Here is a 15,205-nt window from a genome sequence, read left to right on the forward strand (position 1 = left end):
TTCAACGTGGAGCAGTTAAGAGAGTTCAATAAGGATCAATACCAAGGCCAAACATGGCAGGAGAGATGGGATTCAAACCAAGCTGAGGCACAGAGAGATGAGGCCTCCTCTGCCTTTTCATGTAAGGTCACTTGAAAATAAGATTGATGATCTCAGGGCAAGGCTGCTGAATCAGAGGTACATGAGGCAGATCTCAATTGTTTGTTGCATGGAGACTTGGTTAAAGCCTGATGTATACTTCTGCGTCAAATCTACGCCATAGGTACCGCGTACCCTACACCATAGGGTGACATGCACCTCCCCAAAAAAGTAACTTATGCTTTGCGATGACGCAGACCCAACAACTGTGATTGGTCTGCTTGGTAGCATCGCATTTCCTCCTATGCATTTCCGGTTGCATTTCTCCGCCATGTCTGTACACTGATGTGAAATAAATGGTTGGAGTGATGAACCAAATCGTCAAATCCACCTGCTGACATCCGAGAATATTTGAAATACATTTCCTCGTCCATGTCCCTCACGAAGAAACTCAACACGGTGGCATAGAAACTCCACTGCCAACTAGCATTTTGGCAGTGAATTGCAGAGCGACACAGACACAACGCATGCTTGCTACGGCATAGAGCTACGCAGAAGTATAAATCAGGTCTACAGCGTAGGCCATGGCGTAACCCGTACGCATTAGTATAAATCAGGCTTTACAGTGAACATGCCAGATGCAGCTATCTGACCAAAAGATTTTCAGAATGGATTGAACCTCGAATTGTGTTAAGGAAAGAGGTGGCACCATATGCTTTTTAGTCAATTCTCAGTGGTGCACGGACGCTGGGATTAAGTCGATTTCTTGTTCCCCTGACATAGAACAATTAACAATTAAACGTAGACCATTCTATTTGCCTCAGGAGTTCTCATCCATGATCCTGACTGCAGATTACATACCATCACAGCCGATTATAAGCACTCACGAAACTGCACAATACTGTCTATAAACAAAAAACAGCCCATCCTGACACATTTCAAATTATAGTCAGTGACTTTAACTAGGCTTGTTTGAAGAAAGCCCTGCCCAATTATCACCAACGTGTAACCTGCTGCACCAGAGGTCCCAACATACTAGACCACTGCTACACTATGGTAAGGAATGCCTATTGCTCCTTTCCAAGACTGTACTTTGGCAAGTCACATTATTTGACTGTACTCCTACTACCTGCATACAGACAGGACCTAAAGAACAAGGCTCCAGAGATCAAAACAACCAAGAGATGATCTTGGGAGGCTGAGGAACAGTTACAGGATTGCCTTGAGTCACTGGACTAGGGGTGTTCAAGAACTCATCTGAGGACCTGAATGATCACATCCGAGTCATTACAGCACAAGCTGCAGATGAGCATGTGCTAAAGAAATCGTTCAAGGTTTTCCCCTATTCAGAAGCCCTAGATGAACAATGAAATCTGCAACCTCCTAAGAGCCGGGTCAAAGGAATTCAAGTCTGGAGATCAAGAATGCTACAAGAGGTTCAGGTCTGTTCTCCAGAAAGTTATCTCACAAACAAAGTGGAGATTCCAGACGAGTACTTAATCAGCAAGGGATGCTCAACAGCTGTGACAGAGTTTGAATGCTATAACCTTCTATAAAGCTAAATCTTGTGACATATGGGACAGCAGAGCTTTGCTTCCAGATGAGCTCTTCCTAGAGATGCTGCCTGGCCTGATGCGTTCACCAGCAACTTTGATGTGTGTTGCCTCAATGCCTTTTATGCTCACTTTTACCATCAGAACACGGAGGAACCATCGCTCACTCCCACATCCTCCAATAATTCTTTGGTCTCAGTATCTGAAAATGACATGTGGGCTGCCTTCACGAGAGTGGATCCAAGGAAAGCATCCAATCTGGATGGAGTACCTGGCTGAGTACTGAAGATCTGTGCCAACCAACTGGCTGGTGTATTCATGGATATCTTCAATCTCTTGCTCCGGCAGTGTGTGATACCCACCTGCATCAAGCAGGCTTCAATCATACCAATGCCCAAGAACAGCATGGTAACCTGTCTAAATGACCATCAACCAAGTTTGCTGACAACACCACTGTTGTGGGCTGTATTAAAGGGGTTAATGAATCAGCATACAGGAGCAAAAACTTAGCTGAGTGGTACAATAACCACCACCTCTCAATGTCAATAAGACCAAGGAACTGATTGTAGACTTCAGGAGAGGCAAACTAGAGGTCCATGAGCCAGTAATCATCTGACAATCAGATTTAAATTCCTGGGTGTCACTATCTCAGAGTACCTGTCCTGGACCTATCATATAAATGTAATTGCAAAGAAATCAAGGCAGCGTCTCTACTTACTCAGGAATCTGCAGAGGTTCGCCATGTCATTGAAAACCTTTGCAAACTTCTGTGGATTTGTGGTGGAAAGTGTGCTGACTGCTTTCATTATAGCCTGGTATGGGAACAGCAATGCCTTTAAGCAGAAAAACCTTCTAAAGGCAGTGGATACAGCCCAGTGCATCATGGGTAAAACTCTCCCAACCATTGAGCACATCTGCTTGAAACACTGCCATCGAAAAGCAGCATCCAAAGACCCTCACCACTCAGGCCATGCTCTTTTCTTGCTGCTGCCATCAGGGAGAAGTGCCTCAGGACTCCCATCACCAAGTTAAAGAATAGTTACTACCCATTAACCATCAGGCTCTTGAACAAAATAGGATAGCTACACTCATTTCAGAACTCTCTTATATTGTTATTTTATGTTCCTTATTTACATCTGCATTTGCACAGTTTGTTTACAGCTCCTGATGTTTACACTTCACAGTTACTGTTCTATAGATTTGCTAAGTATGTCTGCAGAAAAGGAATCTAAAGGTCATATGAGGTAACATGCATGTACTCTGATAATAAATTTCATTTTGAACTTTGAAGTATTCAGGGAGTGTGCACACCAGCTCAATAATGTCATTGTGGACATCGTCAACATTTCACTCATCCAGGTTGCTGTCCCCACATTCTTCACATTTGCCACTGTAATCCCTGTACTAAAGAACTTTACACCTTCAGAACTAAATGACTACCATCCGGTGGCAATGACACCAATCATCATGATGTGCTTTGAACAGCTGGTAATGGCACAAATCCAAAACTCCTTTCTTGCCATACTGCCACCAATATGCTTACCAACAGAACTGCTCTACAACAGATGCTATAGCATCTGGCATGCACCTGGTCCTGATACACCTCGAAAACAAGGATATTTATGTCTGAAGTTGTTAATGGATTTTAGGTCAGCATTTAACACTATTGCCCCACAGACTTGGTGAATAAATTCCTAATCCTCAATTAAATACACCACTGTGTTCTGCAGCTGGGTGTTGGACTTCCTGCCCAACAGACCTCAAATAGTCAGGATGCACAACCGCTCCTCCCTCCCATCATCCTCAACACTGGTGCCCCACAGGGCTGTGTGCTGAGCCCACTGCCGTACAGTCTGCTTACACTCAACTGTACAATCAAACACCCAAGTAATTACGTTGTCGAATTCGATCACACAGCAGTAGTGGGTTTCATCACAAACAATAAAATAGCCACAGAGGGGAGGCAGAAGTCCTGAGGCCTGGGGCAATGCAAATAACCTCTTCCTCAATGTCAACAAGACCAAGGAGATAGTTATCGACCAGGAGAGCTCGCACCCCCATTTATTTTGGTGGCCATTTCAAACTCATGGGAGCGTACATATCACACAACCTCTCATGGTCCCGGAACACACCCTACGTAATCAAGAAAGCTCACCAATCCCTCTACTTCCTGAGGAGAGTTGGGATTATGCACATCAAAACCCATGACCTATAGGTGAGCAGTAGAGACCTCCTAACATGGTATGGAAAGTGTACTGTGGCAGTACCCAAGCACATATACAGAAAGGTGCCAGAGAAAGGACAGCAACATCATGAAGAATTCCACCCCTCCCCCCACTGTAATTTGTCCCATTCCCTTCAGGGAAGGAGGCGATATAACATCCATGTCAGCACATCCAGACTCAAACACAGTTACTTTTCTCAAGCAATAAGGATAATCAACATCTTTACCCAACTAATCCACCCTACCACATCCCCAGCCACCATTACTTTATCATTTTCTGTTAGAGTCACCTATGTACAGACACTCCTGTACCTAGCATCACTTTATGTAAATACAATTAATGTACATATATGAGCTATGTCTTTATATTTATTGGTTATTTTTATTATGATCTTTACCTTATTGTGTTTTTGTGCTGCACTGGATCCAGAGTAACAATTATTTCATTCTCTTTAACTGGAAATGACATTAAACAATCTTAAATAACCTTGCTGTTCTGTGATCACTAGCTAAATATAAACCCCAGCCTGAGTGATGTCCGGGTCTTGTCGCATATGAGTAATTGACTATTTAATTCCCACAAAGTAGCAATTTAGCCTGGACTTTCTTCACTTAAACTGACTGCATGAACAGAAAAAAAAAGCATCTCAACAGCCTCATTCATCCTCTTTGGGTCCACAACTGCTGGTAAGGCCAAGCCCATGTGAATATCAGGTTGTGGAGATTTAGGAAGCCAGTCAGGATACTTACTGTTTTCTAGAACAGAAAATATTGCATAGTTTTCATATCCTGCTCTTGAACATCAAGCTGTTGTTGGCATATTCTCTCATTGCTAAACATCAGATTCTTCATACATGCTTAACACTATATGTGGCATTAAATCGATTTAGAGACCAGTTTACTAGTGATACACACATCAGAAAATCAGTAGAAACAACCAGATTCCAGCAGTCGAGGAAGCACTCAGCAGGTTCTCATACAGGGTTACAACCGGAAACATCAACTATTCTAGATGCTGCTTGACCCACTCAGACTATTTGGTGGCCACAGAATCAAAAAACTGAAGTCACACTAAAAATATTCACTAATAATCTGTGAGTTGAAATAGATGTAAACTACGATCAGGATTATTAAGAAATTTCGTCATTAAGTAAATTTCATCATCTCTACCTCTACAATTTCATGACAACTCAATCAATCAATTTTTACTAGTATCAATCAGCTACTTGTCGTTTCCATTTCAGGCCCTAAACATCACAACAGGTAAAAGGCATAAACATCACAACAGGTAAAAGGCATAAACATCTTCCGCTGAGAACTCCAAGCAATAATATTAGTTTCTTTTTTTAAATTGTACTTCATATATTCGCTTCTACTGAACAAAAAAAATACAACTCCTGGGCTCGACTGTACATATCATATTTAAAATCACATTCAAACATAATTCCTATTTTTATATGATACCCATAGACTGCTAAAATATCCCACACCTTATTCCTGCAATTTGCCGCCTTATTAAGTAATACTGAAGGAATAATATTGCCATTAGATTAGGAACTTACAGGCTAGAACTCACTATAAAAAACTTAAGGTCCTGTGTTAAGCTAACAGCTGACATGAACTCACTAGTCTATAGTTCCCAGGACTAGCTATTTGAATAACAGAACAGACTCACCAGTCTATAGCTCCAAGGACTATTCCCTGTTTGAATAACAGAACATTAGCTACTCGCCCATCCTCTGGGATCTTACCTGAGCCTACAGAGGACACAAAGATATTGGTCAAGGCCCCAGCAATCTCTTCTCTTGCCTCTCTCAATAACCTGAGGTGTATCCCATCAGGCCCTGGGAATTATCCACCTTAGTGGACTTTGAGAGACCCAACATTCCCTCCTCCTTTACCTTGAAATGCTCAAGCAAATCGAAACTGATCATCCTATCCTCCATGTCCTTCTCCTTGCTAAATACGGATATAAAAAACTCACTTAGGACCTCACCCACAATTCTGCATCCAAGCAAATGTTCACCCTTTATCCTTGAGTGATCCTACACTCTCCCTAGTTATACTCTTGCTCTTGATGTATGTATAAATACAGTGGGATTTCCCCCTAATTCTACTTGTAATGACTCTTCATGGCCCCTCATAGCTTTTCTGATTCCCTTTAGTTCTTTTCTGGTTTCTTTACAAACCTGAAAGGCTCTGTTTGATTCTAGCTTCCCGAGCTTTCCATACTTCTTTTTCTTCTTGACTAAATTAATCACGTCTCTCGACATCCAAGGTTCTCTAACCCTGCCATGCTTGTCTTTCCTTTTTACTGGAACATACCTGTCCTGTATTCTATGCAATTAGTTTTTAAACATCCTCCACATATCAGATGTGGACTTGTCCAAAAACAGCTGTTCCCAATTAACTCTCTCCATTTACTGCCTCATGCTCTTGAAATTTGCCCTGCTCCGATTTAATGCTCTCCCAAAAGGTCCATACTTATCCTTATCTATAGCTACCCTAAAACGTAAGGATTTGGGGTCACTGTTCCCTGACAGCTCAACCCGTGAAAGGTCGGTCACCTGGCCAGGCTCACTACCCAACATCAGGTCCACCCCTCCTCTTTCTGCACTGTCTACATATTGATTTAAGAAACCTTTCTGGGTGCACCTAACAAATTCTGTCCCATCTAAACCTCTTGCACACAAAGTTCCAGTTTATATTAGAGAAGTTGAAATCCCTTATGACAACAACCATATTGTTTTACACCTTTCCATAACAGCTTATCATATGAAGAGCATTTGATGGCTCTGGACCTGTATTCACTGGAATTCAGAAGAATAGGCAGGAGCAAAGAGTGGGAATAAAGGGTGCTTATTCTGGTGCGCTACTGGTGTTCCACAGGGGTTGTCATTGGAACCGATTATTTTCACATTACATATCAATGATTTGGATGATGGATGTGATGGCTTTGTGGCCACATGTTTGTGGACAATACAGAGATAGGTGGCGCAGATGCTGTTTTGGAAGCAGGGAGTCTGTAGAAGGACTTGGACAGGACAGAACTACGAGCAAAGAAGTGGCAGATGGAATAAAGTGTAAGAAAGTGTATGGTCATGCACTTTGGTAGAAGGATTAAAGGCATGGACTATTTTCTAAAAGGGAGAAAATTCAAAAATCAGAGGTGCAAACGGACTTGGGAATACTTGGGCACGAGAGAGGAGCTGGCCAAAGTGGATTGGAAAGGGACACTACCAGGGATGATGGAAGAAAAGTAATGGCTGGAGTTTCTGGAGGTAATTCAGAAAGCACAGGATAGATACACCCAAAGAAATATTCTAAAGGGAAGATGACGCAACAGTGGCCAACAAGGAAAGTTAAAAACAGTATTAAAGCATAAAATAGGGGAAATAATATTGTAAAAATTAGAAGACTGGGGAGCTTTGAAAAACCAAAAGAAGACAACTAAAAAGCTATAAGGAGAGAAAAGATTAACCATGAAGGTAATTTAGCCAATAATATAAAAGAGGATATCAACAGTTTTTTTCCCCAGATATAGAGAAAAAAAGACAGAAGTGGACATTGGACAACTGGAAAATGGCACTACAGACTTAACAATGGGGAACAAAGAAATGGCAGATGGAATTACTAAGAATTTTGAGTCAGTCTTCACTGTCGAAGACTCTAGCAGTATGCCAGAACATGCTTGGAAGCTGAAAACTCCGAAGGGATTGTAAATAAATAATCTAAACCAGATGAACTAATCTCCAGGGCTCTGAAAGAGGTAGCTGAAGACATTGTGGAGGCATTAGTAATGATCCTTCAATAATCACTGGATTCTAGAGGACTTGAAAATGCAAATGTCACTCCACTCTTCAAGAAGGAAGAAAGGCAGAAGAAAGAAAATTATAGACCAGTTAGCCTGACTTCAGTGGTTGGGAAGATGTTGGAGTCCATTATTAAGGATAAGGTTTCGGGGTACTTAGAGACACATAACATGATCAAGTAGGCCAAAGTTATCATGGTTACTTTAAGAGGAAATCTTACCCGAACATTCTGTTGGAATTCTGTGAGGAAATAACAGGCAGGATAAACAAAAGAGAGTTAGTGGATATTACTTACTTGGATTTTCAGAAGGCCTTTGACCTTCTGCACATGAGGCTGCTTAACAAGACAAGAGTCCATGCTGTTACTTGAAAGATACTAGCATGGATCGAAGATTAGCTGACCGGCAGGAGGTAAAGAGTGGGAATAAAAGGGGCCTATTCTGGTGTGCTGCTGGTGTTTCACAAGGTTTAGTATTGGGACCGGTTATTTTCACATTATATATCAATGATTTGGATGGTGGATGTGATGGCTTTGTGGCCACATGTTTGCAGACAATACAGAGATAGGTAGCGCAGATGTTGTTTTGGAAGCAGGGAGTCTGTAGAAGGACTTGGACAGGACAGAACTATGAGCAAAGAAGTGGTAGATGGAATAAAGTGTAAGGAAGTGTATGGTCATGCACTTTGGTAGAAGGATTAAAGGCGTGGACTATTTTCTAAACAGGAGAAAAATTCAAAAATCAGATGTGCAAAGCGACTTGGGAATCCTTAGGAAAGCGTCCAGAGGAGGTTCACAAGAATGATTCCAGGAATGAAAGGATTAACATCTGAGGACAGCTGATGGCTCTGGGCCTTTACTTGATGGTGTTTAGAAGAATGAAGGGGAATCACACTGAAACCTATCAAATGTTGAAAGACCTAGATACAGAGGACATGGAGAGGATGTTTCCTATAGTGGGCAACTCTAGGACCAGAGAGCAAAACTTCAGACTAGAGGAACACCCCTTTAGAACACAGATGAGGAGAGATTTCTTTAGCCAGATTGTGGTGGATCTGTGGAATGATTGCCATGGATGACTGTGGAAGCCAAGTCATTGAGTATATTTAAAGAAGAGGCTGATATGTTCTTGATTAGTCAGTGCACCAGAGGTTGTGGGAGAAGGCAAGAGAATGGGGTTGAAAGGGATGATAAATCAGCCATGATGGAATAGTGAAGCAGACTCAATGGGCCAATTAGGCTAATTCTGCTCTCATATCTTGTAGTCTTTATGATCACTTGTTTATCTGTACTCTCATACAATTCCTGCCCTGATTAGCACATGACATTGGGAGTAATCCAGAGATTACTACTACCCTACAGGTCCTGCTCTTCAGCCTGTTTCCTAACTCCCTAAATTCTATGTGCAAGACCTCTTACCCCTATCTAGATATGTCATTGGTGCCAATGTGCACCACAACTTCTGGCTGCCCACCCTCCCCCTTGAGAATCTTCTGCAGCTGTTCTGAGGCATTGTGGAGCCTAGCACCTGGGAGGCAACACACCATCCTGGTGTCTCTGTCATGATCACAGAATCTCCCATCCGTCCCTTTAACTATAGAATTTCTTATCACTCATCGCTCTGCCTGATCTTATCCTTCCCTGCCTAGCCTCAGAACCATCCACAGTGCCACTGGAATGGCTGCTGCTGCTGTGCCCTGATCGGTCATTCCCACCAGCTATATCCAAAGAAGTATACTTGTTGCTGAGGGGAATGGCCACAGGAGAACCCTGCACAAACTGCTTACTCCTTGTACTTCTCCTGGTGGTCACCCATCTATTACCTGAAGCTTGTCCTCCTCGGTAAAAGAATCATCTCTGAGGTTTTTAGCATCTCAGATGTTTCTGAGTACATCCATCTCCAGTTCCGTGCCAGAGTTAAATTCTATCCATCATTCCTTGATCCACCTTCCTCATAGATTTAAGATTCTGTTGTAATGCTTCATAACCACTGTCCACAAGATTACGAATTTTGGCGTCATCCACAGAGTCAATAACATTCTCATTCAAATTGTTTGTATAAATGACAAACAACAGTAGACCCAACAACAATCCTTGTGGTACACCACTGGATACAGTCCTCCAATCTGAAAACAACCCTCCACCACCACTCTGACTCCTATAACCAAGACAATTTTTCATCCAACGAGCCAGCTCACCCTAGGTCTGATGTTAAGGTAAAACATAAGGGTCAGGGAACTCTTTCTACATCGTCCAGGACAGTAGGTAAGAGTAGAAGTGAGCAAGAGAACCCTTCAACTATGGTAGAAGAGAAGTTCATAAAGGAAGACCTTCCAAAGTGGCATCAGTTCAGAAAATCCTGTCATCAAAAGAAATGTGATGGAAGTAGAGAAACTTGCCTCGTGTATCTCCTTTAAACTTTCCCCCGCAACTTAAACCTATGCCCTCCAGTATTTGAAATTTCCATGCCAAATTCCAACTATCTACCTTATTATATCTCACAATTTCATATACTTCTATCAGTTTATTCCTCAGCCTCCGACACTCCAGAGAAAACAGCCCATGTTTATCCAGCCTCTCCTTATAGTTAATAGCTCCTGTAATATGGCAACTAGAACTGCATACAATATCCCAAATGTAGCTTAACAACAATTCTGCATCTTTTATACTGATGCCCTAGTTGATTTACAACCCTATCCACTTGTGTGCCACTTTCACAGAAACATGGACTTATCACCAAAGATCTGTATAAAGACCATGCCATTTACATCTTACATTTGACCTCCCAAAGTGCAACACTTCACATTGATCCAGATTAAATTCATCTGTCATTTTTTCAACCATATTGCCAATCAATCTACATCCTGTTATATTTTTTACACATCTTCCTCACTATCAATATTTTTGATAAATCCTCTTCCCACAGATGCAGCCTAATCTATTTACAGCATTTTCAGTTTTTTTTTGAGATTACTTCTCTTATTTACAAGTGCTTACCTCAAAATACAATGTTCAGGTTTAAAATGTGGTCACTTGCTCAATTTCTGTCAATGCACTAAAATGAAGTGTCTTAATTGCCCAAAATCTTTAAAGGAAAGAATGAACACCAAATGCGCAAATACTACTAGTTGCAAGCACACCATTAGAAGCTCCTGATTTTAAAAAATTCTACCACAATCACATTTCAGTATAGAGAGTGGTTAAAGGTTTTTCTAAGCACTAGAACAACCAATCTTACATGTTGATTTTATCTTTTTATTCTACACAGACATTAAAAACATTAATTCTGTGCAATTTTATTTCAATTTACTTCTATACCAGACAACACATATAGACTATTTTCACCAGAAAATTATCATTGACCACGCAGATAAGTAATAATTATTGCCAACAAAGAATTATTTAAGAGTTCAGCATTTGTCCCACATACTATAACTTGCAGTCTGAACACTGGTACAAATGGCACCTGAATATAAAGCCTCAAATTAAGTTCAGCTTGTAATTACTCCACATGAAAGTCATCAGCCATTAGAAAGTTTTGTGCTTACCACATAGAGTTGTTTCCAGAGCATCACCCAATCTTGCAATGTGGCAGTGACCTCAGTAACAATAGAATCTTCCAGTGGAACAACTGTTTCAAATTGGCTGCAAAATAATATATAAACTACTCATTTAACAGCCCATCAACTTTGAAAAGAAACAAGATTTATCGCAAATGTAATTGTTTTCTGTATAAATACCATCAATGGAAAGATCAGGAACAGCGGCAACAATTGTTATTATTTTCTACATTGACTGCTAAATTGCCAACTTTGTGAAGATTAATGGGTTTTCTGCAAAGCAGACATATTCACTATAAAACATACAGTAACCTCAATTCATTTTGAAACCTAACCTTGGAGCATACTTAGAAACCATAGAAACCATAGAAACTACAGCACAGAAACAGGCCTTTTGGCCCTTCTTGGCTGTGCCAAACCATTTTCTGCCTAGTCCCACTGACCTGCACACGGACCATATCCCTCCATACACCTCCCATCCATGTATCTGTCCAATTTATTCTTAAATGTTACAAAAGAACTCGCATTTACCACCTCGTCTGGCAGCTCATTCCATACTCCCACCACTCTCTGTGTGAAGAAGCCCCCCCCCAATGTTCCCTTTAAACTTCTCCCCCCTCACCCTTAACCCATGTCCTCTGGTTTTTTTCTCCCCTTGCCTCAGTGGAAAAAGCCTGCTTGCATTCACTCTATCTATACCCATCATAATTTTATATACCTCTATCAAATCTCCCCTCATTTTTCTACGCTCCAGGGAATAAAGTCCTAACCTATTCAACCTTTCTCTGTAACTGAGTTTCTCAAGTCCCAGCAACATCCTTGTAAACCTTCTCTGCACTCTTTCAACCTCATTTATATCCTTCCTGTAATTTGGTGACCAAAACTGAACACAATACTCCAGATTTGGCCTCACCAATGCCTTATACAACCTCATCATAACATTCCAGCTCTTATACTCAATACTTCGATTAATAAAGGCCAATGTACCAAAAGCTCTCTTTACGACCCTATCTACCTGTGACGACACTTTTAGGGAATTTTGTATCTGTATTCCCAGATCCCTCTGTTCCACTGCACTCCTCAGTGCCTTACCATTAACCCTGTATGTTCTACCTTGGTTTGTCCTTCCAACATGCAATACCTCACACTTGTCAGTATTAGACTCCATCTGCCATTTTTCAGCCCATTTTTCCAGATGGTCCAAGTCCCTCTGCAGGCTCTGAAAACCTTCCTCACTGTCTACTACACCTCCAATCTTTGTATCATTAGCAAACTTGCTGATCCAATTTACCACATTATCATCCAGATCATTGATATAGATGACAAATAACAATGGACCCAGCACTGATCCCTGTGGCACACCACTAGTCACAGGCCTCCACTCAGAGAAGCAATTCTCTACCACCATTCTCTGGCTTCTTCCATCGAGCCAATGTCTAATCCAATTTACCACCTCTCCATGTATACCTAGTAACTGAATTTTCCTAACTAACCTCCCATGCGGGACCTTGTCAAAGGCCTTACTGAAGTCCATGTAGACAATATCCACTGCCTTCCCTTCATCCACTTTCCTGGTAACCTCCTCGAAAAACTCCAACAGATTGGTCAAACATGACCTACCACACACAAAGCCATGTTGACTCTCCCTAATAAGCCCCTGTCTATCCAAATGTTTGTAGATTCTGTCTCTTAGTACTCCCTCCAATAACTTACCTACTACTGACGTTAAACTCACCGGCCTATAATTTCCCGGATTACTTTTCGATCCTTTTTTAAACAACGGAACAACATGAGCCACTCTCCAATCCTCCGGCACTTCACCCGTAGACAGCGACATTTTAAATATTTCTGCCAGGGCCCCCGCAATTTCAACACTAGTCTCCTTCAAGGTCCGAGGGAACACTCTGTCAGGTCCCGGGGATTTATCCACTTTAATTTTCCTCAAGACAGCAAGCACCTCCTCCTTTTTAATCTGTACAGTTTCCATGGTCTCACTACTTGATTCCCTCAATTCCATAGATTTCATGCCAGCTTCCTTAGTAAATACAGACGCAAAAAACCTATTTAAGATCTCCCCCATTTCCTTTGGTTCCGCACAAAGCCGACCACTCTGATCTTCAAGAGGACCAATTTTATCCCTTACAATCCTTTTGCTTTTAATATACTTGTAAAAGCTCTTTGGATTATCCTTCACTTTGACTGCCAAGGCAACCTCATGTCTTCTTTTAGCCCTCCTGATTTCTTTCTCAAGTATTTTCTTGCACTTCTTATACTCCTCAAGTACCTGATTTACCCCCTGTTTCCTATACATTTCATACAACTCCCTCTTCTTCTTTATCAGAGTTGCAATATCCCTTGAGAACCAAGGTTCCTTATTCCTATTCAATTTGCCTTTAATCCTGACAGGAACATACAAACTCTGCACTTTCAAAATTTCCCCTTTGAAGGCTTCCCACCTACCAATCACATCTTTGCCAGAGAACAACCTGTCCCAATCCATGCTTTTTAGATCCTTTCTCATTTCTTCAAATTTGGCCTTCTTCCAGTTCAGAACCTCAACCCTAGGACCAGATCTATCCTTGTCCATGATCAAATTGAAACTAATGGTGTTATGATCACTGGAACCAAAGTGCTCCCTAGTACCTATTGCCTAGTACCAATCAATATATTTGCAAAAATTCAGTAGAAGAATGATTTCAACTAATAAGGTAGCTGTGGATAAGACACACAATAGAGAATGGTTAGTATTGCATTGTGGGCATCACTGAGTTGTGGCTGGAAGGTGGTCATAGTTGGGAGCTTAAATATCGTGTATCGAAAGAACAGACAGGAAGGCATTGGCGGTAGTGTGGCTCTGTTGGTAAGAGATGAAATTACATCTTTAAAAAGAGGTGACATAGGGTCAGAGAATGTCAAATCTTTGCAGGTGGAGTTAAGAAACTACAAGGGTAAAAAAAACATTATGGGAATCATACATAGGCCTCCAAATAGTAGCCAAAATGTGAGGTTGAGATTGCAAAGGAAGCTGGAAACGGCAAGTAATAAGGGTTATGTCACAACTGTAATGGGGACTACAACATGCAAATAGATTGGGAAAATCTGGTTAGTGTCAGATCGCAAGAGAGGGAATTTGTTGAGTGCCTATGGGATGGCTTTTTTAAGAGAAACCTACTTGGGGAAAGGCCATCTCAGATTGGCTGTCATGTAATAACCCAAATCTTATTAAGAAGCTTAATGTAAAGGAACCCTTAGCAGGCAGTGATCATAATATGATTGAATTCATACTGCAGTTTGAGAGAGAGAAGCATAGGTTAAATGTATCAGTATTGCAATGGAATAAAGGGAATTACAGAGGCATGAGAGGACAGCTTGCCCAGGTGGACTGCAGGAAGATACTGGTAGGGATATTGGCATAGCAGAGGCAGCTGAAGTTTCTGGGAATAGTTCACAAGGCACATGATAGATACGGAGAAAGAAGTTCTCAAATGGCAGGGGTAGGCAACAGTAGATGACAAGGGAAGTCAAGAACTGCATAACAGCCAAGGGAGAGGCATATAATGTAGCAAAAGTGAGTGGGACTGTTATTGTGAAAGCATGTTTATTTGGAATATGGTTTGTCAAAGGGAAATTGAATGTTTTGTACATGCACAGTTTTATGTTGCATTAATCTAAAGGAGGAGGAAGTATAATGGAGAGATCTATTTCTTTTAGAACAATGACTCTCCTTAGCACTACTTACTGACAGATAACTTACTCATGTGCATTGATTTGTTGACTACGTATGCGCATTGGCCTGTTCTTTCCCTCGCTGTAATGTGAATAGACCAGTTAAAGCCATTTTCTGCCTGCATGCTTTTATTTAATTGATATGTAGTTGCACAGACACAACAGAAGAAAAGGAATTTTTTTTTTATAGAAGGGTCTTGAAGATACATAGATGGGAACTAGACGGGTCGTGGTGAATGAAACAGGTGAGCAAT

At 41.3% G+C, this 15,205-nt stretch overlaps 1 protein-coding gene across 1 annotated transcript in view; it reads right to left on the reverse strand.

The window, feature by feature from the left end:
* The window catches only part of dock3 (dedicator of cytokinesis 3), a 946,041-nt gene that overhangs the window by 737,435 nt on the left and 193,401 nt on the right, over positions 1–15,205 (reverse strand). Inside the window, exon 5 of the mRNA XM_072280136.1 lies at positions 11,214–11,310. Within this exon, the coding sequence (XP_072136237.1) occupies positions 11,214–11,310 (97 nt within the window). The remainder of the gene's footprint in view (positions 1–11,213; positions 11,311–15,205) is intronic.

The sequence above is a fragment of the Mobula birostris genome, chromosome 16, assembly GCF_030028105.1.
Source record: "Mobula birostris isolate sMobBir1 chromosome 16, sMobBir1.hap1, whole genome shotgun sequence".
Taxonomy (NCBI): domain Eukaryota; kingdom Metazoa; phylum Chordata; class Chondrichthyes; order Myliobatiformes; family Myliobatidae; genus Mobula; species Mobula birostris.